Source organism: Neovison vison, chromosome 4, assembly GCF_020171115.1.
Source record: "Neovison vison isolate M4711 chromosome 4, ASM_NN_V1, whole genome shotgun sequence".
Classification (NCBI taxonomy): Eukaryota; Metazoa; Chordata; class Mammalia; order Carnivora; family Mustelidae; genus Neogale; species Neogale vison.
In genome coordinates, this window is record NC_058094.1 from 220,991,166 (window position 1) to 221,014,044 (window position 22,879).

General features: G+C 38.1%; 1 protein-coding gene across 1 annotated transcript in view; it reads right to left on the reverse strand.

Moving 5' to 3' along the window:
* The window catches only part of TPK1 (thiamin pyrophosphokinase 1), a 341,478-nt gene that overhangs the window by 155,305 nt on the left and 163,294 nt on the right, over nucleotides 1-22,879 (reverse strand). The window contains exon 5 of the mRNA XM_044246793.1: nucleotides 19,809-19,881. Coding sequence (XP_044102728.1) covers nucleotides 19,809-19,881 — 73 coding nt within the window. The remainder of the gene's footprint in view (nucleotides 1-19,808; nucleotides 19,882-22,879) is intronic.

Below are 22,879 nucleotides of genomic sequence, written 5' to 3' on the forward strand. Positions count from 1 at the left end.
AAAGACATAAGCATATGCCAGAACCTGCAGGGAAATTATCAGGGCTGAGGAGATTAAACTGTCACCAAACCAAAAACAAACAAACAAACAAACCATTATACTGAAAGTTTGCTGAGGACAGGAATTACGTTTCATGCATTACTATTTCTAGCGCATGACACCAGTCTGCTATCTGGTAAGTAATAACAATAAATGTTTAACTGATATTATTGAGGAGTAAAAATGTATGTTGGCAAAGGCGTAGGAGAGCATGGTATCTTACTACTAATTACTGCATTTTTAACAATGGGAAATCACTTTTGTCTTTTTAGGCTGACAATATAAATAATCACTCCAGCAAAAGGAAACAAAATGAGAAAGTCAAATAGAAATAGCGATAATACAACAGATGATTAACAGACCATTATGTTCAGTTATCTTCACAGAATCAACACAGATCCACAAGAAAAATTATAGTGAATGAGAACCTAAGAAATAATCTAGTCCCACTATAATATTTTGTAGATTAAGGAAATCAAACTGAGAAATTTAAATTGATTTGCTAAGACATGGACAGGTAGGTGCAACATTGTCACATCTAGAAATCTTTATGATTTAGATCTAGGATCTAAGGATCTAGGAATTCTTTACTCTTAATGATGTGGAAATAAATACCTAGATAACCTGATGCAAAAAGGTCGGATAACATCTCCAGAGTTGGTACCGTGAGAATGGTATCAAGTCATGCTATGAGCTCTTCCAAAACATATGAGCAAGGCTTTACCTCATCAATTTAAGACAGACACCCATAAGAGTGTAAGTCAGGACATGGGAACAGATTACCAGAACTGAAAAATGCAGACTGTATCTAAACCAAGAACTTCTAGAAACTCTGAGGTGTTTATCAGCCATCCAGAGCTTCTTGGAATTGTCATGAGTCCACATGATTCTAATCTCATCACAGACAGAGAAGGAATTCACTGGAAGTGCAAACAGCCCCAACAGCCCTCACCGGGCAGCTTGCTTACAACAGCTAGAAAGGAGACTGGCAAAACAAAGCATTAGCCAAAGTGCAATACCAGGCCTTTGGCCAACTGAAGAGGTCTTTACTGTTTTCTGGGTCTTATGGTAACATTAAGATCTAAAAGAGGGGGGGGGCGCCTGGGTGGCTCAGTGGGTTGAGCTTCCGCCTTTGGCTCGGGTCATGATCCCGGGGTCCTGGGATCGAGCCCCACGTCCGGCTCTCTGTTCAGCGGGGAGCCTGCTTCCTCCTCTCTCTCTGCCTGCCTCTCTGCCTGCTTGTGATCTCTCTCTCTCTCTCTCTCTGTCAAATAAATAAATAGAATTAAAAAAAAAAAAAAAAAAAGATCTAAGAGGGGAAATGTAAAGCCAAAAAGAATCTATCAACATCCTGCAGACAAGGAAAAATGCAGCAATGCTCTAAAGTAGCAAGTGACGCTCATCTATTATATATTAATATCTATTTAGAATTATTTATGATATAGAGTAAGACTCCATTTGTTAGAGTCAGAAGCCATGGGTACTGTGAAGAATTCTGTGAAGAATTACTGTGGATTAGATGTTTAAAAAACAAAACAAAAACTCACACTGATCCAAGATTTAGCAGATATAAAAGCTAGGAAATTTAGAGTATATCACTCTAATAATAACAAATGGTTTTTAATATTAGCTTTCTAACAGATGTATGTATATTTAAGAATACACAGAAACCTTCCAAAGTATAAACTACAAAACTCCCTAAAACACATTTAACATATCAATGTTCAAGTGGAAACTTTTGTTTCAACTACTACTATCTTCGATTTTCCTTAGTTGCTTGGAATGTATTTTTTAGGATACAAATTATTCTTTTATGAGCCAGCAGGTGGCTCCGATCTCATTCTATGCACTTGCCTTATGAAGTTTTTGTCCTTATATAAATAGAAATTTAAATGGCTCAATTCTAATAATAAGTTCCCTTTATGGACACACCACTTTTTCAAGCTGGATTATTATTTAATATTGCATTTTTAATAATTTTGTTTTATACTAGAATTCAAAAGGAAAATATCTGGATTGATGTCACAAATTGTAATCTGTGTAAATGTCAAGGCTATTCTAATTTTGTTCTAACCTTCTGAAGATGAGGAACCACAATGACTACCCTATGTCCTCCAAACCATAACCAAACATAAAAGGAAAACTAAGTTCAAACTAGTTTAAAAATTCTGTTCCAGTGTGTCGAACTGACCACAGATTTCCTCATCAGGTCTTTCTCATTCTATGAATCAAAACCAGGAAAAGGCATATGAAAAGTTAATTATAAATCAATTCTCAGAGGCCCAGTCGACTACTTTTTAGGAGCTTACTAGATGTTTATTCCTTTATTAAACTGTACTGTGTACAAAGGAAGTAGGAATCTACCAAACACCAATGGCCCGGTGGTATAAATAAAAACATGAATATCCTAATTAGTGAACATGTCAAATAGAAATATGTGTGTGTCTGAGTGCGGGAAAGATAGCCAGTTAAGGGGAGGCTCCTTCTCTTCCTTTCCGTAATAAGAAACTCACAGCCATGCTTCACCACTATCCAGTAAGTGCCTGAAAGGGAGTCAGTCTTCTATTCATCCCTAAGTTGCTCCTTTCTTTTTGATGGGTAGTGGGGACAGTGTGGGCATGTGAAATCCCATTTTGGTTTCGGGGCTGAACTACACTCTACAGGAAAGCCAACTGCAATACAGTGCAATGAGACACTCGGAAAATGAGCGATTAGCTTCTCCTCCATAGAGGTATAATGAACATCAAAATACTGCACTGTTGAGAATCATATTATAATAGAAAATATGCATTAAGAAAATGAAATCGTTTATAATATCAAGGAAATACCATGAATTCATATTAAAATAACAGGTGCCCTAAGGTCCAGGAAATCAAAATTTAAAAACAGATATAAAAGGTGCAGAAAGGGGCGCCTGGGTGGCTCAGTGGGTTAAGCCGCTGCCTTTGGCTTAGGTCATGATCTCAGGGTCCTGGGATCGAGTCCCGCATCAGGCTCTCTGCTCAGCAGGGAGCCTGCTTCCTCCTCTCTCTCTCTCTCTGCCTGCCTCTCTGCCTACTTGTGATCTCTCTCTGTCAAATAAATAAATAAAATCTTTAAAAAAAAAAAAAAGGTGCAGAAAGATGCAGAAAGTTACAAATAAGGTAAATTAATCCTATGGCCAACATGATAAATTAGCAGATTGGAGGAGACTGAAGACAAAAAAGAAGCAAACTTACTAAAGTTAACAGAAGTAGAACTTTACAACACACAAGGAGTGTGCTCAGACAGCAAATGAACCAAAGTGGAACAAATCAGATAGACATATACACTGGCAAAAATGGCCATCTATGAAAATCCTTGTCTGCTAGTTTGGGAATGCATGATCTCCAGTCAAGAAGAGAAGACTCAATGTTCCTTGAGTATTGGGAAACTAACATCGGCATCACAGTTGCTAGGACGATACCAAGGCATGTCAAGCACTCAACAGAAGTTTGATGGATAGAAGAATGACGGATAGATTAAAAGCATCTCTCTCCTCATGGCACTAATGGTATGCTTTTCTAAAATATACACAGGGATAAGCCTTAGACAATGAGTCTAACACAGAAAAGCAGCATTGTCATTATTTTTTCAAAGGTATGCTACTGCTGCCATAAGAAAATCATGTTACACTTTTGTTTTAGGGCGTGACTAATACAGATTCTTAAAGTGGCAACGAATACTAGTGCTTCATATGCAATTAAACAAATTAAAATCTAACAATGTTATCAAAGTTAACATCCAATGAGAGAACAAGAACCACCAATGTACATAGAGGCTAACAAACGAAGCACTATGAAGTACTACATAAATAATTCAGAATATCTTTGAATGCGTTGTAATTCATTTCTTAAGACCAATGACAAGAAATCAAACTGACATCAAGGAACTAATAAAAATTTAGCAAAAAAGAGTTTTCAGAATATGCCCTAGAATGACAATAGCTCACTTCAATTTCTAGTACTGCTAGCATCTATGGTTATAGCAACACAAAAATGTGTGTAATATGTGTAATGCATGATCCTAATCACAGTAAAATCACAAATCATCTAAAACAGGTTTAGGGATGCCTAAGTGGCTCAGGGTTACGTGTCTGACTCTTGATTACAGTCACGAAATAAGGGTCATGATCTCAAGGTCATTAAGATTTAGCCCCACATTGGGCTCCACACTAGGCATGGAGCATGTCTGAAATTCCCCTCCATGTTCCCCTACCCTTACCCTGATTCTTCACTGACTTATTTAAAAAAAAAAAAAAAAAAAGATAGGTTTAGTTCAGTGTGGCATACTTACATTTTTAAAAAAGAAAAAATGTTTAAACAGCAAGGGTTATGCTAAATGCTGATTAACCAATTAAATGTATTATTACGTTATCCAATTTCATTATTTTATAAACTATTAATAGCCTACTTTGAGTATTAAAATATTTTATTCAAATGACCAAATAATTTTATTATGTAACTTGTTATATCTACTTAACTACTATTAAATTATTAACCAAGCTATGAGCTTTAAGCCATAAGCCTCATGAAGGTGTGCACTGTGCCCTCTGTTCACTACTGCATCCCCGGTACCAGAACCCAACACAGTAAATGGCAAGTAGGAAAGATTTAGTAATGAATCAGGTCTCTTATAAAGGCCTGAGATCAATCATCACTTAGAAGAGGATGAGCAGAGTTTTCTGCAAAGGAGCAGACAGGAGCTCTTTCAGGAGGTGCAGGCCATAGGGCCTGTGTCCCAACTATTCCCGCTTCCTTTGTGTCATAAAAGCATCTATAGGTAATACAGAAATAACTAGGAATATGCGTTCCAATAAAACTGAAATTTGGAGGTCAGAGATTGTCACATGCCATAAAACATTCTTCTTCTTTAGATTTTTTTCCACCAAACACTTCTTAGCTTGCCAGTTATAGAAAAGCACAACGGGGCAGATCTGGCCCATGGGCTGAAGTTTACTAACCAATCCCTGACCCAGGCCCACAGTAAGTTTTTGTGATTACAGCTAAACCCTATACATAGGTGAGAAATTCAAGAGAAGGGAAATGATTCAGCCCTTTTTTTAAAAAAAAAAAAAGATTTTATTTATTCATTTGACAGACAGAGATCACAAGTAGGCAGAGAGGCAGGCAGGGAGAGAGAGGAGGAAGCAGGCTCCCCACTGAGCAGAGAGCCCGATGTGGGGCTCAATCCCAGGACCCTGAGACCATGACCTGAGCCAAAGGCAGAGGATTTAACCCACTGAGCCACCCCGGCGCCTCAATTCAGCCCTGTAAAGGAACCTCTCTGCACCTCGTTTTCCTCGTCTGTAACGGAACTAATCTGCCAACTAACACTGAGATGGAGGTTCCACGAGCTAGTGCACATGAGGCTCCCGGCCCAGCGAGGAACTCTGCAGATGCTCATCTCGGCACCCCCGAAGATTCTCCAGAAACATCAGAGGCTACAGTCAGACCACCTTACATCAACGATTACTAGAGTAAGCAACATATTGTTAATATTCTCCCAAGAACTTTGTGTGCTGCTAACTGAACTATTTTTGAATTTAGTGACAACTCAAAGAAATTATTACAAGGCAATGAGTGTCAACCTACCAGCCAAAAACCAATGCAGAAGTCTTTAGACTGTCGTTGTCGATGACTTAATCTACCATCTGCCAATAACTTAACTAATATAAGTTAATGAGTTTTTACATTTAGCGCACACAAAACCTATCAGGTTATATTATGCTGACTCCTCTAAAACTCTTTAATGGGAAAGAAAACAGATCCTTTTGAAAAAAATTATAGTACCATATCAGTTGTTATTTCATACTCTATATCCACAGAGAGACTGGGTCTCATTAAAACAAGAGGCAAGGAGTTAAGTCTGGTGAAAGCATTCCCAAACCCGCTATTAGCTTACCCATTGTAGGCGAAGTCATTTGGTGCCCATCCATCTACCCAGGACAAGAAAGGACTTGTGCAAATTACCCTGAAGAGATTTTATGGGGCTCTGAGACTTCTACTGTAACTTTATGGCCTGAGTTTATAAGGTTAAGAATTCATAAGTGTTATTTCCTCCTAGGAAATGCACACCGATTCTGAATATTTATTTGGATGGCTTGCATACAGTCTCTCACCTCGCATAATTAAAAGCAGTATGTATGTAGCTATAAAATCGAAGATGCTTTTCAATAACCTAAGATTTTTCCTAACAAAATGTAACCTAATTCTTTGGAAAATCAGAGAATTTTAAAACTATGTTAAAATTAGAATCTTAATGTTGTAATCTGCTGATAATTAACTATCTTCCTCATTAAATTAATAACACCTATAACTACTATTTGAGTACACCATTTGTTACAGGAGATGTTAGTCACTTTACAAGAGTTACGTTCTTGCATCCCCACAATACCCTTATAAGGTAAGTGTCATGATCACATTTAAGATACACAGACTCAAGTTTGGAGAGATTAAATAACTTGCCCAAGATCACACAACTGCTGAGGCCATTCTATGTGATCTGAAGCCCATACTGTTAACTAATCATACTTTGTACTCAACCCTGCTTAATTAAACTTTGGGTATTTTGGCAGATTGAAGCAGAAAAATGCCTTTATAATTTGTTCTGAACCTTGATTTAGTTGGTTTTCTCCAGTTTTAAGTACCTGAAAATCCTTTAGCTCTTCAAAGACATGACTCCTACCTGACCCCATGCTGTTTCCGTAGTAGTCCAAGGTATAAAAACCTCAGTGTGGCAAATGGGCACTAAATGCTTAGCTCTCTTGCTCTCCTTTTTTCTGCTTTCCTAACTTACAATGTTATCACAATATTTATCACTATATTCATGAAAATTCTGCTATTTAACTTACCATTATGCTCAATAGCTCAGTCTATAAGTGTTTCTTTTGGCTTATTTTTCTTAGAATTAGAGAAAATACCAGGAAAATTCTAATTTCTTAGAATTAGAGAAAATACCAGGAAAATAATAAGAAAATTGTTTATGATCTTTGATATATGTTGACGGTGCTTTCTAGGAAGGATGAAAAATTCCATATTCCCACTCGTAATAGAGGAGGGTAAAGAGTTTCTTAAAATATAACAGTAGGGAAGATAATTCATCATGAATTCCTTACTGTGAATTAATTTAATTGCTATTCTTGCTTCTTAATAAGCAAAGAAATCACTTTCACTAAGAGTAAGAGGACTTCACTGGAAACCAAGGAAGAAAAAGGCAAGATAATTCTGGAGTGTGAAGCAGACATGAAATGGAAGTGGTTTATCAGATTGAGGACTGAGCGGTGAAGAACAGTTTGAAAGAAATGGACATTTCTGGAAGTGGAAATAGGTGTCAATCAACCTATTGTAAGAGAGGGTGTAAGAGAGGAGGCAAAAAGTTATCAAAGATTACCTTTCAAGTTGGCTCGGAAAACAAAACAATTTACTATCCCATCATATTTTTTCTATTTTCTTTTTATTACGTTATGTTAGTCACCATACAGTACATCATTAGTTTTTGATACAGTGTTCCAAGATTCATTGCTTGCATGTAACACCCAGTGCTCCATGCAATAGGTGCCCTCCTTAATACCCATCACCTGGCTAACCCATCCCCCTACTCCCCTGCCCTTTGAAATCCTCAGTCTGTTTCTGGAGTCCATAGTCTCCCACGGTTCAATGATAAGGAGTTTTACTGAGTATTAAAATTATGGCTCTCACACACTTTATTTTTCTCTATTTAATGGTAAAGTTGCCTTTCTTATTGTACATAAGCATGATAAACACTTAAAAATATTTTGGGGAGACAGATTCAACAGTCTTCTAAAATTTGAATCTGTTAAAATATTAATAATGAGTTTCCATAATCATTCATTAAACTGAAGTGGCAGGGCGCTTGGGTGGCTCAGTGGGTTGAGCATCTGCCTTTGGCTCAGGTCATGATCTCAGGGTCCTGGGATCGAGCCGCACATTGGGCTCTCTGCTCAGCGGGGAGCCTGCTTCTCCCTCTCTCTCTCTTCCTGTCTCTCTGCCTACTTGTGATCTCTGTCTAATAAATAATCTTTTAAAACAAACAAATAAATAAATAAATTGGACTGGCCAGAATTCTAACAAGAAACTGCCTGTCAGATTAAGAGTATAGCATGTATAAGGCAAAATGACATATACTCCAGATAATCAAAGATAAAGATCCAAAATTAGCCCAAGGTAGTTAAGTTTAGTTAAACAAAACCAACTGGAATCTAATGATCTATGTTTCTGATATAGGTGTGAAAATAGTCTTTTACTCTGTAGAAATGTAATCACAAAATAACCATTTCCCATTTTCCTCTTTATTGTATAAAGCATACTATGGTAGATTGCTCCTTCCATTTTATTCACCAAACTTCTAAAAACAGTTTACTTTTAAACTAAAAAGATTTTTTTTTTTTTATCATCAAATGACAGCCTACAAGTAATGATTTCTTCAGCAAGAATGTCACATGATTAAACTCTTAAAAACCCCAAGTAACAGGTTGCCTGATATAATTTAGTGTTCTCCTTCTGGTTTTCTAGATCACGCATAAAAGAAAAGAATAAACGCAATTTAACCTTGTTGCAATTCTCCATTCAATCCCAGACATAAAGAGACATTCTCATCTAGTGCAATCTTCACTGCCCTGGGTGTTATAAGATAACCTTTCCTTTCAACATGGCATTGAATGAAAACTATAGCTTTCCAAACAAGAAAGTCACCACTTCCATTAATGGAAGTCAAAAGTCTTTTTAGAACTACATGGGGTCTTAAATGATGGCTTTTTTCCTAAAAGCAGAGCCAGAGTTCTTTTGGAAGACAGTGCCCAAAAGTGTTAATACAGCAGGCTTCAGACTGTTACCCTAAAAAAGCTTTGCCTACAAGGTTGGCCCTTGGCTCACAACTAAAAACTTGAATGGTAAATAGTTCTCTTATACTAAAAAGAAAAAAAAATTTTTTTTCCCTTAAAAGCTAATAGTGGCCTATTGTGCCTAAACTGTTTATTCAATGTGGTTTATGCTGAGCAACTGCTTGCTTTCTTCCTGGGAGTCTGGAATTTTGATACATACAATGCACAGGGTGTGGGTGCCCTACATATGGATGCCCCCAGTAATATTTTGGGGACTGAGTTTCCCTGGTGAAAATACCTCACACTTATTGTCACAATTTGATTAAGCACATCCGTGTGACTCCACTTGGAAAGAACTCTTGGAACTAATGATTGGTTTTCTCCAGACTTTGTCCCCATGTGCCTTTCCCCTTCACTGATTCTACTTTGTATCCTTGTGGTATAATAAATCACAGGCATGATTAGTATCAAAAAGACGAGAAAAAACAAGCATTGGTGAGGATGTACAGAAAAGGGAACCCTCCCAGCACTATTGGTGGGAATGTCAATTGGTACAGTCTCTGTGGAAAACAGAATAGAAGTTCCTCAAAGAATTAAAAACAACTACCACGTAATCCAGTAATTCCACTTCTAGATATTTACCCAAAGAAAACAAAAATACTAATTTGAAAAGATATGTGCACCTCTATGTTAACTGCAGCATTATTCACAATAGCTGAGGTGTGGAAGCAACCTAAGTGTTCATGGATATAGGAATGAATAAAGAAGATGTGGTATACATACACAACAGAATGTTACTCAGCCATAAAAATCTTACCATTCATGACAATATGGATGGACATAAAAGGTATTGTGCTAAGTGAAATAAACAAGACAAAGGCAAATAATCGTGTGATTTTACTTACATACAGAATCTATAAAGCAAATGAACAAAAAACACAGAGAAAGTCATACATACAGAGAACAAGCTGGTAGTTGCCAGAGGAGATGAGGTGGGGGGGATGAGCAAAATAGGTGAAAGGGATTAGCGGTACAAACTTATCCAGTTATAAAAGAAATAAATCATGGAAATGAAAAGTACAGCACAGAGGATATGGTCAATAATATGAGTAACTTTGTACGCTGATAGATGGTAACTACACTTTCAGTGAGCACTGCATGGTGATGGAATTGTCAAATCACTATGTTGTACACCAGGAACCAATGTATTTCTGTCAACGATACTTTAATTAAAGAAAAAAATCACAGCCAAGAGTATGACTATATGCCAAGTCCGTCCTCCTAGTGAAGCATGGACTTGGGGATGGTCATGGAAACCCTGGAAGCAGAGAGCTTAAGAGATTCTTTCTCATTTAGGACGTTTGAATACACTTCTGTTTTATAATGTTCCTGGACACATCCGGACCCTGCGATGTGCTCCTGGTGTGGATGTTGTTCCTTTACAGCCATTCTAAATATGCTAAGGAAAAAAGGAGCCGCCGCCAGGGCTCCCCGCCAAGTCTCCCCAAAACTGGAAAGTGAGGAGAGGGGTGGGCAGGCAGCCAGCATCGAAGGTAACCTAGGTGAGTACTGCTGCCCAATTACTTAAAACTAAGTAGAAGCAGAAAAGGGAAATTAAATACCACACAGAGAAAAGGAGGTCACAGAACTTCCGAGTACCTGATCCTGATCCTCACTTTGCTTTGAGAAAATTCCCTCCTTTCCACTAGAGGATTATTGCATAGTAGTGAGAAAAAAATGTGGATTTCTGGGCCAGAGTGCTTGTTTAGATCCCACTTAACCACTTCCTAGCTGTGTAAGCTTGGGCAAGTTGTACAATCTCTTTGTGCTTTCCATGATCTCTATAAAGTGTGCAGAATAGTTTTGACCTAATGGAGTTTGCTGCAAAGATACTGTGGAGGCCGAGAAAATTAAGGCATCCCACCTCAAGTTTAGCTGATGTGGGAAACAGAGGCAGAAGAAAATCATTAAAATTCCTTACCTACTGACAAGCCCGTGAAACAGAAAGAGTGGCTCTCCCCTGGGGACTCAACTGCCCTCACCTTGAGGTTTTGCTAAGGACAATCCTAGCCTGACCGACCCCCTGCTCCAACAGGTCCAACCAGGATCCTGTAAGTCTACTTTAGGAAACTTTAAATCGCCAAGATAGTGTCGAGAATCATTCCCAAGCATATGGCCCACTGATATACATCTAAAGGGTATCACGAGAAGATTTTTACTACTGGTAATAAATAACCTTTCTCCCAATAATAGCTAGCCCCTCAAGGTCCTGGAGACCTTAAATCCTAGAGACTTACATCATCCATAATCCCCTTTGTCCTCACCCATTGTCGAGTCCACCCCTACTCTGCCTTTAAAAACTCTGACTATAATCTGGTTCAGGGTCTAAGTCCCTACTCCGCTGTGTCGGGTATACTTGGGCCCAAGCTCAAGCTCGTCAAATAAACCCTCATGTGATTGCATCGGTGCTTGGCTCTTGGTGGTCTCTCGGACGCGAAAACTCCGGCATAACAATACATGAATTTATAATTAAAAGTACATACAGAATATTTGGCATGTTGGAAGCACTTTAATATCATTGTTGTCTAATACTGTTATTTTTAAGGTTGTAGTGATTATTTTTTCCTATCAACTTTTTTAAAGGTAGAAGGAACCTGAAACAATGAAACAGGATTAGAACCATCCAAATACATTTTGGCTTATCTAGAAACCAAAGTGCATCATCAGGCGTTGTAGGTAGTCAAACTCACTGAGAAATACGAAGGCAAACAAAATTACATTTTGGGCAGCCTTCCTTAAAATGGTATTTTCCATGATGAATTTCCAAAAGGGGCATACAGAATGTCAAATTCCACAAATCCATTTGGTCACAGAAAGCTTTTTTTGTATCAGTTATGGTGTGGCACCAGTGGTTTGCTGATTACAGTAGCAGGATTACATACCTGCTTCTGTGATGAGAAGCTACTTCCTACTGAGATGAGAAGCCACTTCCTACTACGGATACCAGGATGAATGACCATACACCTCAGGCTGCCGAGGATCATGGATTAACAGACACCAAAGAATAAAATTATTAAAAAATTATATCAAACTCAGCAAGAAAAGTACAAAGGAAGGAGTCCCAACAGATATAGGTGGGGAGCCAAGCAAGGGAACATTGATGAGCAGGGGCGTCCCATGAGCCACACAAAGGAGTGAAAGAGACAGAGTCACAGAGGCCCTAGAGAACACAGAGTAGGATTAGGAGAGTTGGCCAGTCCAGCTGAGGCACTCAGGAGTTCTTAAAAATGTAAAGCGCATAGACTTCCCCTTTTTTAATGCCTAAAATATGTTAAACAAACTCAAACAAAACAGGCTTTGAAAAATGTAGACCATTTAAAATAAAGTCAATTTGAAAGGACTATGATTGAGGTAAGCATAAGAATTAAGGTATATTGGAGAGATCCTTCCACTTAATGTCCCCTGCTTGTCTCATCATTCTCCTGGGGAGATGCTAATAAGGATGAGCAAACCAGCTGAACAATATAAAGTGAAGAACCTGTCACTCAGTTATCAATGGAAACTGCCTGTCTATAATTCCCTTAACAGAGGTTTATATCTCAACATATGTTAATTAGTCTTAATGCGCAAGCCTAAGAATTTACTACACTGGGGGGGGGGGTGTTTTATTTTTTAAAGAAATATACCAGTCAATGGAGTTGAGCTTTATACAGCCACATAGTTTCCTCTGTATGGTATAATAGCCAAACTGGCTAACATTTTACAATTTCTAACAGCCCAGTTTGCCATTTTCTCTAAATTAATTGGACCACATCTAAAAGTTGTTGGCATGTGGCCAAGCAGAAGTAGAAAAGAGATACAGCTAGGAGGAGGAAATAATAAGATTCATGACCTTCCATAGATTAATAGAGATGTTTTTAACTGGAGATTAAAAATATCTCTGGAGATTTTATGAAATTTAAATAGAATTGAACCTGAGGCATTATCAAACTCAAAAGGATATTTTCAGTAATTTTTATTCTGATTTATTAAATCTAGGTCCATAAATTGTACACTTACGGAAATAAATGGATTGAAATCTTTTTAAAAGCAGCATTACTGAGAAAAGTATTTTTTTAAAAAAAAAAAAGCTCTTATGTAAACAATTTTAGACAGTAAAACCAAATACTCCACCTAAGAACTTTTAGAGTACTTCTACATGTCTGACATTACATGATCATTATTACAAGTGTATGAGAAAGCCAGGGCTGATTTAATTTCACATGCCTTAGTAAGACTTCCATACGTGCAAGCTAGCAACTCAAAAAATAATTCATACAGGGACGCCTGGGTGGCTCAGTTGGTTGGACGACTGCCTTCGGCTCAGGGCGTGATCCTGGAGTCCCGGGATCGAGTCCCACATCAGGCTCCCAGCTCCATGGGGAGTCTGCTTCTCCCTCTGACCTTCTCCTCGCTCATGCTCTCTCACTGTCTCTCTCTCTCAAATAAATAAATAAAATCTTTAAAAAAAAAAAAAAAAGAAAAAAAAAACATTTAAAAAAAAAAAAATAATTCATACAGTTAGCCCAGGAAATCATGACTTTACTATTTATAAAAATCCACAAACTACAATGCCAAGACTCAGTGGTATCTGACGTCTCTGCCTGAGTATGATACCTAGCTCTACCTGCCACCCCCACTGTTTGAAAATCAGTGTCCTCATCTTTAAATTTGGATTAATACACAAGCATTTCTTGCTTAACACTTATAGTCCATTTATGAAAAATCAGACGTTCTATTCAAATGTCAACCAGAAGTCAATTTCCCATTTTTCTGACAGGTGAAAGTAAAATCTGAACCCAAAACCTCAGTCTCCAAAGATGTAACAGAAACATTTATAGAAGTAACAGTCATTAAGATGAGATGTAAAATGATGAGCAACTTTTTATTGCATAAAATATTCCTAATATCTTATAGTTATGAAAAGGAGCACAGGTTAAAAACATTTAGACATACTACCCTCGTCTTTCAAGAGTAGTCTTCAAAAATTTGGGTACAGTCAAACCAGTGTTAGAGGATGAGAAAACCTCATTAAAAACATTGATTTAGTATAAGATATTCTTCAATAATTCATCTATTTGCTTAAAAAAATTTATCTTTCCAATTCTGAAAAAGATATAATGAAAGACAAGGAGAGTAATGTGCCTGGATCTCTATTTCTATTCCTGAACTTATAGTGCTAGAATTACCTGGTATAGCCTTGAATGCTTCTCTGTTATGGCTTTAATAGAAAATTCGTGGTTTGGCATCAACCCAGCCTTTCTGCTAGTCTTATTCATCATTTATACCAGGGGTCACGTATGTTTTCAGTCAAGTCTTGCTTTTTTAACTTCAGTTCTACCAGGGTCTTTGGCCCACACCATGTTGTAGTATTTTTTGACCACTGTTGTGACACCATATTGTGTTATTCCACGACTTAGAAGGTTTAACAAAGAAGATAAAAATCAGAACTTAAATCTAAAGTCCTTTTCCTGACTTAAAACAAGAGTCATTTTCACCTGACGGTCTAGCACAAGGCCTTCTGTTTATAGTAACACTTTCTGGAATGCCAAATACTCATCTGTAGCACAAAGGAAGACATCCATAGGCTACCTACACCCTTGCTAATTTTCTATTACCAAATCACCTTGGTTCTTCAATGTTCTGTCTTGGTTCAATCCTGTGTCCTATAAACAGCATTTGTCTAATTTAATAACTTATTAGTTTGGGCATTCTTAGTCTGGCCCAACTACTGCCACCCCAGCACTGAGGGTGGAAGGGAATGGCATGATGGAAATGTGAAGGCACAATGTCCGGTTAACACACTGACTACTGACCTATTGGTGTGACATTGGCATTCATTCCCAGAGATGCTAAGTACCTTGTGCAAGCGACTTGCCCAACAGGTCGGACAGACCCTCTTGACACGCAGCAGTGGCAGCTGAGTCTCAGTTCTTCTTTTTTTTTTTTTTTTTAAAAGATTTTATTTGTTTATTTGACAGAGAGAGATCACAAGCAGGAAGAGAGGCAGGCAGAGAGAGAGAGAGAGAGAGAGGGAAGCAGGCTCCCTGCCGAGCAGAGAGCCCAATGCGGGACTCGATCCCAGGACCCTGAGATCATGACCCGAGCCGAAGGCAGTGGCTTAACCCACTGAGCCACCCAGGCGCCCGAGTCTCAGTTCTTCTTAATAGAAAGATTAAATCTTTCTATTCTTTCAAAATTCTTCTTAATAGAAGTCATGGATATTGACCCAAGAGCTGTCTCTGACCAGATCTACCATTTTCTTTTGAGTCATTTAAACTTTATGGACCTTAGCTTTTTCATCAGAAAACTGGGCTACATAACATTGTTTAATTTTGTATTGTATTTAAATTATTGTATTTACACGATTATATTTATATTTATCAAATATATTTCATTACATTTATCAAATATTTTCATCTATCCTACACACCTATTTGGAAAAACCTTGTTATTTTATGGCTCTTTAAGGCACTTAAAATACAGCTACGAGGTCCTTAATCTCCTAAATATAAAGGAAACATGTTTGAAACCCCCTCCTCCTCTATCTAGTCAAGAATCCATAGACCACATGTCATCAAAGCATATCAGGAGCTCCACGATATAACAGTTTCTTCAAAAGTTCTCAGGTAGGGGGCGCCTGGGTGGCTCAGTGGGTTAAAGCCTCTGCCTTCGGCTCAGGTCATGGTCCAGGGTCCTGGGATCGAGCCCCGCGTTGGGCTCTCTGCTCAGCAGGGAGCCTGTTTCCTCCTCTCTCTCTCACTGCCTCTCTGCCTACTTGTGATCTCTGTCAAATAAATAAATAAAATCTTTAAAAAAAAAAAAAAAAAAAAGTTCTCAGGTAGGGACCCTGGGTGGCTCAGTAGGTTAAAGCCTCTGCCTTCAGCTCAGGTCAAGATCCATGGTCCCGGGATTGAGCCCTCTATCGGGCTCTCTGCTTAGCAGGGAGCCCGCTTCCTCCTCTCTTTCTCTCTTTCTGCCCACCTCTCTGCCTACTTGTGATCTCTGTCGAATAAATAAATAAAATTTAAAAAAAAAAAAAGTTCTCAGAAAACTAAAATAAATGTGGGTAATTTAGACTGGGTAATTAAGAAGGCTGAAATATCTGATCCTTGACTTGAATCAAGGAATAGTGACTCGGAGAGTAATACATGAACAAATAAAAATATCAGGGGAAAATCTATAAGAGACATTCTTCATTCAGAGCTAGTATCATGAACCACACAGGGAAGAACTGAGACACAGAGGCAAAAGGAGAAACGCAAATATCTTTCAGCTCAATCTGAAAAGGAAAGCTTAATGGAGTAAATTAAGAAAGGCATAGCATATGCATTTCTATGGACCTATGGAATTAAGTGGTGGACTTAACTCTCCCCTACATGTCTAAAACCCAAAGGAATAAATAATTAAGACCTATGAACAAAAAGATTAGTGGTTGGGTTGCTTAAAGCAGGTTATGCGTATGGGGCGCCTGGGTGGCTCAGTGGGTTGGGCCTCTGCCTTCGGCTCAGGCCATGATCTCAGGGTCCTGGGATTGAGCCCCATATGGGGCTCTCTGCTCAGCGGGGAGCCTGCTTCCCCTTCTCTCTCTCTCTGCCTACTTGTGATCTCTGTCAAATAAATAAACAAAATCTTCAAAACAACAAAAAAGCAGGTTATGCATATAAAGAATCAAAGAAAGAACACTAATAGCTAATGTTCTCTTCTTCCTTCTTACATATCACTAAAGACCAGGAATCTATTATGACATCCTTAAAACATCTTTCTCACTGCCTAATACTCAGAACAAAGTCAGTCAGATGGCGTGGTAGCCAGCCTCCAAGATGGCTACCAAGGATTCCTGCCATCTGGTATTGACAACCTTGTGCAGTCTGATCCCACACTGTACCAGGGCTGGTCTGTGTGACTAGCAGCATCTGCCAGAAGACATCCTAAGACGGCGTATCACTGCTGAAATAAGGTCACGAGAAAGACAGCTACTTCTGTCTTGGGCTGGCTGTCTTGCATGCATGTCCTTCTCACTCCCTTCTCCCCTCCCTCTCTGGACAGCAAGCTGCCATGTTGCGAGCAGCCCAATGGCATAGAACTGATGCTTCCAGTCACTAACCACTGAGAAATAACAGCCACAGAGACCAACCAGCAATGACATGATCCATCTTAGAAGAGAATTCTGTAGCTGCAGTGCAGCCCTGATAGGACCGAAAAACACAGCTACACTATAACCTCAGGAGAAACCTCGAGCCAGAAGCACCTAGTTAACTGACTTCATATTCCTTACCTGGAGAAAGCGTGTGAGATAAAAACTGTTTGCCATTTCAAACTGCTAAAATTTAGTATAATTTATTCCACAACAACAGATAACTAATGCAAATGGCAAGATCTGGGATATAAAATATTCTGTTTAAAAGCCAGTGAATCAAATACTCTAATACTCTATATTTTAGTGTTCTCAGAAATTAGGCAGGCAAACCAATTTAAAGTTTTGTATAGTCAGGAGTGCTGGGTGGCTCAGTGGGTTAAGCATCTGACTTAGCTGAGGTCATGATCTCGGGGTCCTGGGATCGAGCCCCATGAGGAATGTCCTTGTTCCTTTCTCGCTCCCTCTGCCCCCCCAATGCTCATGTTCATGCATTCTCTCTGTCTCTCAATAAGTAAAATCTTAAAAATAAAAAAATTAAATTTAATTTAAAAAGAAATAAAGTTTTATACGATCATGCAAGTTTGGGTTTTTCCTTTAAGTCAAAGACTACTGGGGAAAAAAATTGTGTGAATAAATGTTGGCAGCAAAATCCACTTTATAATTTTAAGAAACTTAGCATTTTAAATTCCTTCTTTATTTTACTTTCTTCACTACAGTCCCAGCTTCAGCTTCACTGAAAACCCAGAGCAGGTAGAAGGGAAAAAAAAGTATTTGAAAGCAGAGATAACCTTCTTTCTATTTGTAAAAGAGCAGCTTGAAGACTGCCTAAATTGGAGATAATGGTTTATATGAATTGTGTGAGATGCAGCATTAACTTGTTGTCATTAGCATCATTATTAAAACTGTAGCTAAACACTCACCATGTATTGTACAGGGCACATTAGCTATATAAAATACATCATTGGTGCCCTCTGGGAACAGATCAGAAAAGTTCAAAGCTGTGAGTTCCCACTGATACTTGAAAAAAACTGGATTGCACTATATCAATTTATAACTACGCAATGTAGGATTTATTAGATGAGCTAATCTTACTTTGAAAACTATACCTTAATACATAAAAATTAGCTTTGAGGTTAAAGAAATTGAAGCAGAAGTCATAAGAGAAATTCATCAAATTTTAGTTAACCCCAAATTTTCCTTTATCCTTGACCTCATTTCATTGATTTCAGAAATTAAGGAGCTGGCCTCGCCTCATTTTCTGTTATTTCCCACCATGGATAGGAATGATCAGACGGACACTGGTAGCTCTAGCAAGCCGGCGGCATGTAAGAGAAGGGGAGAAAAGAAATCTGGCCAGATCGTCAACTTGTTTCTAAGTCTGCTTGCTCCTGCCTCTCCTGCTGTTTCTTCTGCTTCTGAAAATAGGATTAATATCTTTGAATTTATAAAACTCTGCATTGTAAGCAAGGCTGAGGTCTTTCCAACCCAAAGACGTTGAGGTACGAAGTTAATGAGAAGTGAGGCTGTGGGGAATGAACGGAAAGATGCCAATGTTAAAGTAATTGAGCATGAATATCAAACACTGACTTGGGAACAGTCTTCATTTGCTGATGGCGAATCTGATCAGCTGGTGGGCAGAGGGAACATGCCCAGATCTGCACTCACTGCCAGCCCCAGAATTGCTAAATCATAACAGCCTATGCATTAGACACTTGGTATCTCTGTGTCACCATTTAGAATCACGTTTTCCTTTTTTTCCTTCCTTTCCTCCTCCTCCTCTCTTTTCTTTCCTTCCTATGAAAGTTTCACTCCCTTTCTTCTTTCTGATTTATCTCACTCATCCCCATGCCTTATAAAGAATTAAAATTTTTATCTCAGTAACTGCAGTTTCTTTTACAAGTGTGCGATTTGCTAATACCAGTTCAGAAGAATACAGATGACGGTGTTGTGGCTGAATTGCTGAGCTATAATTTTTATCTAAAAAACTCTGCATTGTGCTCTAAAACCAGTAAAAGCTTAAATTATTAATTACTGTAATACACTCCTATGTGTCTTCTATCATTCTTAATTGGATCATATGTGCATTCTTTGTAGCAGTAAGGATCTCTGGGAGGTTTGCACAATAGTGATAAAATGAACACCCTAATAAGTGGTATGTCATTATTAATTTCAAGTTGTAATGAATAGTTTTATTCAGAACAGGGTAATGACAGTTTTAAGAAAACTAAAATTAAAGAAAAAAACTGGTTCTCAAATTTTGGGGACACATGATTATGCATTTTGATAAACATTCATTTACAAGTCTGTTTATTAGTTTACAATGCAAAAAATAGACAACACTTAAAAAGAAGTCAACTGGGAACTGGTTAAATTAAATACAGTGTAAACATTAAATGAAATTAAAAATGGCTTTTGAAAAATATATATTAACTAATGAGGTTGTAGGCAGTAATAGTATATTATTAAATAAGTCTATATAAACTCATTTAAAATACATATGCATGAAGGACTAAGTATTAATGAATATCTGATGGTGAAAGAATTACTAAGCCTGTGTTTCTATACTTGTCATTTTCTAAATCCTATTTCAATGTGTATTACAATTGATATAAAATTTTTTTTGATAACCAAAGAGTTTCTAAATCCCTACACATACACCAAGAAAGCCAGAAAGAACATAAGAAAGACAATCATATGTGAGATCTTAAATATAAAGTGTTTACAGTTTACCTTGATAGCATAATATTCTTTAACTTCAGGCCTAATAGAATCGAAGTCTCCGCTGATGAATTCAGGCAAAAATCTGAAACAAAGAATTCCAAGTAAGTCAACTAATTAAGACTACTTGTTTGTTAACCTTTAAAACTGTGCCAAGAGGATGTCTTACACTCTTGGTTTCCATACAGTACAGTTAAGAGTAACTCCACATACCCAACTAATACATGAAACTAGTCCCACTGTCAGTCAATGTTCATCCTGCTTCAAAAAAAAAAAAAAAAAAAGATTATTGATTTAAAACACTCCCAGTTCAGAGGCACCTGGCTGGCTCAGTCAGTTAAGTGTCTGCCTTCAGTTCAGGTCATGATCTTGGGCTCCTGGGATCAAGCCCCACATCAGGCTCCCTGCTCAGCAAGGAGTCTGCTTCTCCCTCTCTCTTCCCCCCACCCCCTCGCTCATTCTCTCTCTCTCTCTCTCTGTCTCATTCTCTCTCAAATAAATAAAATCTTTAAAAAAAAATAAATAAATACAATAAACTCCGAGCTCAAAAACCCTAAAACCTTTCCATATTACTTTCTACATATATACAAACCTTTACATTATTGTGCCTCACACAAGCTCAGCTTGAACAAATTTGAACAAATTTGAACAGAACACATGAGGAGGAGGATTACTCATTCTCTGCAGAGCAGGAGTCAGTTCAAAGGCATTTTCTAGATGCACTGTTGGCACACTTCTAGAAACAGGAGGCTTCTAGACAGGTTTGAAATACTATACAAATCACTAGGGAGAGGGAGAGAACTCCCCAAAACGAATGCTTCTAATTACATCATAATTGTCTCATTTCTCTTCCCTACATTTATATTTTTTTAGAACTCTTCCAGAAAGCCTATCTTACTCTATGTATATAAGCCATCCTTTACTATTTTTACATAAAACATTTGCATGTCCTGGTAGGATTTCTTCCAACTTAAAACTAAGTGTGGAAAAATGAAAATTTCCTGGATTTCTCAGTGCTCCTACAAAAAGCCTTAGTCTCCAGAGCCTCTGAAAAATATATTATGTAAAGAAGGGAATGTGTGCCTTCATCCTCCAGAAATATTTTACTTTTCCCATCCCATGAGAATTTGCTCTGTAGGTGTTTCTTTACCTATTACCTATTCTGATTCAAAAGAATAATAAAACTTCAAATATGTCTTCTCAAGAGGGCCATGTTGCTACGTAATAGACTAGATCCCTAGCTAAAAGGAGACTAGAGCTTTAGTTCGCCGAGTATCACATGTCAAGAGTTGAAGCCCCAGAACTTGGGTGCCTCTCTAAGTCAGAAAAGTCAAGACAGAGAAGCCCTTGGCTCCTAGAGAGATTCTACTGATATACCAGTGGGTTAGGGTTAGGATTCAGGGTCATAGAATTTCCAGCGACTCTTGCAAGAGGGTAGAAGCTGCCACAACCCACTTAATACATTGAGGGGGAAAAATCACATTTCCTCTTCTTTCACATATGAACGGTGCAGCTACAAGCACAGGACAATGGACCTGGCTGTCAACTGCAGGACCAAAGGGTAAGAACAAGAGCAATGGGGACTGAGGTATTACAAAACTAGACTCAGAACTCCTTATATGTTCACTCAGCATAAAATTAATAAAGACGAACATGAAAAACCCAAAACTAAATCTGTTCTTTCATGTTTTTTTTTTTTTTTTCAAATTTTGACCTTAACTGGAAGTATTACTTCTTAGGTCTAACCTAATCTAACTAATCTATGTCAGACCAACTCTTCTTTGGGCTCTATATCCCTAGGACAAATGGTAAGAAGTTCTACTATAATGATCTGTACCGCTTGACTTGCTCAGATTTCATGGTTGGTTTAATCAATGATGGTAACCTATTGAAATGTCTGGTAATTAATAAGACTGTAACATTCACTGAATATCAACCATGTACAAAAGACCATAGTTTATCTCAGAATAAAGCAGAATTGGGAAGTACCTACATTTTTAAATCACTTGCCTGGTTTCAATATCTTCCTGTAAACTTTTCTCCTCAAAACATCCCTGGCCACATATCAATTACTTCTAATTTCATTTTATATCTATCAAGGTAAATACTTTTTACTCTATCCACATGAGGACTAAAAATAGACTATTAGCTCTTTCCTGTTTTTCCTGTTGCAAAAATTCATGAATTTTTTTAAGTTTCATTAAAATGCCTCCATCAAAACAAGATGGGAACAGGAGGAAGACAAACCATAAGAGACTCTTAATCTCACAAAACAAACTGAGGATTGCTGGAATTGGGGGGTAGGGAGAGGGTGGCTGGGTTATGGACATTGGGGAAGGTGTGTGCTATGGTGAGTGCTGTGAAATGTGTAAGCATGATGATTCACAGACCTGTACCCCTAGGGCAAATAATATGTTACATATTAATTAAAAAAAAATAAAAAGAGGGGCGCCTGGGTGGCTCAGTGGGTTAAGGCCTCTGCCTTCGGCTCGGGTCATGATCCTGGAGTCCTGGGATCAAGCCCCGCATCGGGCTCTCTGCTCCTCGGGGAGCCTGCTTCCTCCTCTCTCTGCCTGTCTCTCTGCCTGCTTGTGATCTCTGTCTGTCAAATAAATAAAATCTTTAAGAAAAAAAAAGAAAAGAAAAATAAAATAAAAAAAAGAATAAAATATACAAACAAACAAAAAAAACCTCCATCAAACAACATTCAAACACCCATAGAACAAAACTCCTACAGATCTCAGAATATTATTATTGCTTGCTAGGGTCTGAATGTTTGTGTACCCCTAAAATGTGTATGTTGAAATCTTAACCCCTAATATGATGTTGTTAGGTGGTGAGGTCTTTAGGAGTTGACTAGGTCAGAAGGGTGGCGCTCTTGTGACTGGGATTAGTGCCCATGAAAAAGAACCCCCCACCCCCACCCCGCTCTCTTATCCCTTCCACCACATCAAGACACAGTGAGAAGACAGGCATCTATGAACCAGAGGGAGTGGATCTTATCACACACTGAATCTTCATCTTGGACTTCCCAGCTTCCTCAACTATGAGTAATAAGTACTTGTTGACAACCCATCCAGGCC